Source organism: Phaseolus vulgaris, chromosome 2 (assembly GCF_000499845.2).
Source record: "Phaseolus vulgaris cultivar G19833 chromosome 2, P. vulgaris v2.0, whole genome shotgun sequence".
Classification (NCBI taxonomy): domain Eukaryota; kingdom Viridiplantae; phylum Streptophyta; class Magnoliopsida; order Fabales; family Fabaceae; genus Phaseolus; species Phaseolus vulgaris.
The window spans coordinates 21,033,649-21,036,202 of record NC_023758.2 but is presented as its reverse complement, the minus strand read 5'-3'; the positions used below and the strand labels follow the sequence as shown (position 1 = coordinate 21,036,202).

Sequence of the window (2,554 nt, the reverse complement as noted above, 5' to 3'; positions counted from 1 at the left end):
ATTATTAAACAAAGTTATCTAACTGTTTTAGAAAAATGAAAGTCAACAACCAATATAACTTAAATAAATAAAAAATGAAAGAAAACGAAGGTTTGACTTTCGAAATCGATTTCCCAACACAAATATTAAGTAGGTTTATTTGAATAAATAAATTGACAAAAAAATTGAATAATTTAAAAAAAAAAGAGCACATATATAGGAAAGAAATCATATGTTTTAAAGAAAGATTTAATTATATTTTTTTAATTTGATTTTATTGTTTACATGACTAATTGTGATTAAACAGCATGTATGGAATTTAATGAGAATAAAAGTAAATAAGTTTTTAGGCATTTATTTATTGGAAAGAGAAATTGGTTAGTTAGCGAAGGCGAAAGGGCGCATAGAAAGAAAGAAACATGTGTATCTCAGTGTTCATGTGGCAAGCTCATCCCAACTACCCCTTCATTATCTTATGCAATAGGGATCAGATTTATTCTCGGTGAGTACTTCACCTACTTCTTCCTTACTTTTTGGAATTCATTCTTTGAGTTTAGACAAATGGAATGTTCATTCATAGCCCTACATACCCTTTGGCATGGTGGTGGGGAGGGGAAACCATTTTGGGTGGTAAGGACGGGCTCTGCGGCGGAACGTGGATGGGCTCCTCCAGAAATGGCAGGATCGCCTTTCTCACTGATTTTAGGGAAGTTGAGACCCTTCCACACCCCAGAACTAGAGGGGAGTTGCCCCTTCGTTTTCTTCAGGTAAACCCTCGCATTGCACTCCCTCTGTTTGTCTTTTTTACTCAACAAAGCCAAATGGTGGAAACAACAATTTTTTATTCAACCAATTGTACACTTACTAACTCAACAGAAAATTAAACTAGCTTATCAACTATTGTTCTTTGTCATGCTTCTTTTTCGTTTCACTTTTGTTAGTATGCAGGGTGATGTTACACTGGTTTAATCATAACGTGTGAATGAAATGCAACAGAGCAATGAGAGTCCCCAGGAGTTTGCTGAGCAGGTTGTGAGAGAGGGACATCAGTACAATGGGTTTAACCTTGTGGTGGCTGATATTTGCACCTCCACCATGGTTTATGTGTTCAATAGACCAGACCGAGATAACCCTTCTTTTTCTCTAGTCACCCCGGGGATTCACGTCTTGGCTAATGCACCTCTGGACGCTCCTTGGGCAAAGGTAGCAAAACAATCATGTTGTTGTTTCCAGATTCTATTTGGGTTGGTTCATTTGATATGTGTTTACAAATTACACCTGGTTTTTATTGCCCTTGTAACTATTCCTATCAATATGATTTAGTTCATGATCAGAATGATATAATGATGATTATATATGTAGCAAATTGTAGCAATCAATTTTGATCCACTTAACCCTGATAAGTAAATTAAAAGAAAAAGGATCTTACTTATAAATTACAATAATTCATCTAATATCTCTCTACATCAAAATGGTTTTTAAAGGTTTTCTTAGGCCTTTTTGGCAAAATAAAGATGATTTTTTTATATAATTTGTATTAATCGCGCACAATTATTCTTTTAATGTAAAAAGGAAAAAAAATGCTAATTTGACAAATTTAAAAAGGAATTGCTGTAGGTTTGATTCTAAAGTTTTACATTTCTTCTGAAAGAGACAGCATGTATGCTATCCGAAATTTGTCACCACCTTTTCAGGCTGAACGAATGCGCCAAAGTTTCGAAGAATTTATTGGGGAATATGGTGAAAGTGATTTTCCCATCAAAGAAATGGTTGAAAAACTAATGACAAACACAGTGAAAGATGAAGAGTGGATGCTACCTGGGGTTCAGCCTCGTGAACGAGAACATCCTTTGAGTGCTATATTTGTTGAAGCAGAGTTTTCATCGGTAACCAACACATTCATTCCACTTGTTTATTTATCTGTTTAACCCTGCTTTTACATGCTTAAGCTAAAAACCCTTTTTATGGTTAGGGGCCTTATGGAACTAGGAGCTCTTCTGCCTTGTTAGTGAAATCAAATAAAGAAGTCACCTTCTATGAAAAATATCTAGACCTGAACCAGGACCAGAAGCAATGGAAAGATAAAATGGTGACCTATAAGATCAGCGAGAGATGATAAAAAGCAAGGGATATCATTGATTTATTTCTCCTGTTCTGCTTCAAACATGGTAAAATGGATGCAGCACAGCACAAGCATGACTTGCAAAAAGGGGAATAAATACTTTTGGTACTGTGGTTTAGCCACCACTAGCATCGTTAAAATAAATTGCTAAACTTTTAGCTTAAAACTAGCATAAATTACGCTAATTTTTACGCCAGAAATAATTCTATATATGACGTGATTTTTTATCCATTTAATTTTGAATTGTAATATATTAGATAAAACTGAATAATCATGCGCATATAATTCTTCCATTGAGTAATCGAATAAATAATATTTATGGTTTTATATATAGTAAATATTTTCAAAAAAATTAATGAAATTATTTAAAAATAAAATTTAGTCTTAAAGCATAATCTAAATTAAATTGTATAGTACGATATTAGGACAAATAAAATAATTTTTTTAAATGTA

General features: G+C 33.3%; 1 protein-coding gene across 1 annotated transcript; it reads left to right on the top strand.

Annotated features, from left to right (window-relative positions):
• Positions 1 to 324: 324 nt before the first annotated feature.
• Positions 325 to 2,332, top strand: LOC137810887 (uncharacterized). Its single transcript, XM_068612375.1, has 5 exons — positions 325 to 481; positions 560 to 746; positions 976 to 1,182; positions 1,674 to 1,865; positions 1,952 to 2,332. Exons 1-5 carry the CDS (start codon positions 399 to 401, stop codon positions 2,093 to 2,095), a joined length of 813 nt encoding a protein of 270 aa, XP_068468476.1. The 5' UTR covers positions 325 to 398; the 3' UTR covers positions 2,096 to 2,332.
• Positions 2,333 to 2,554: the final 222 nt, after the last annotated feature.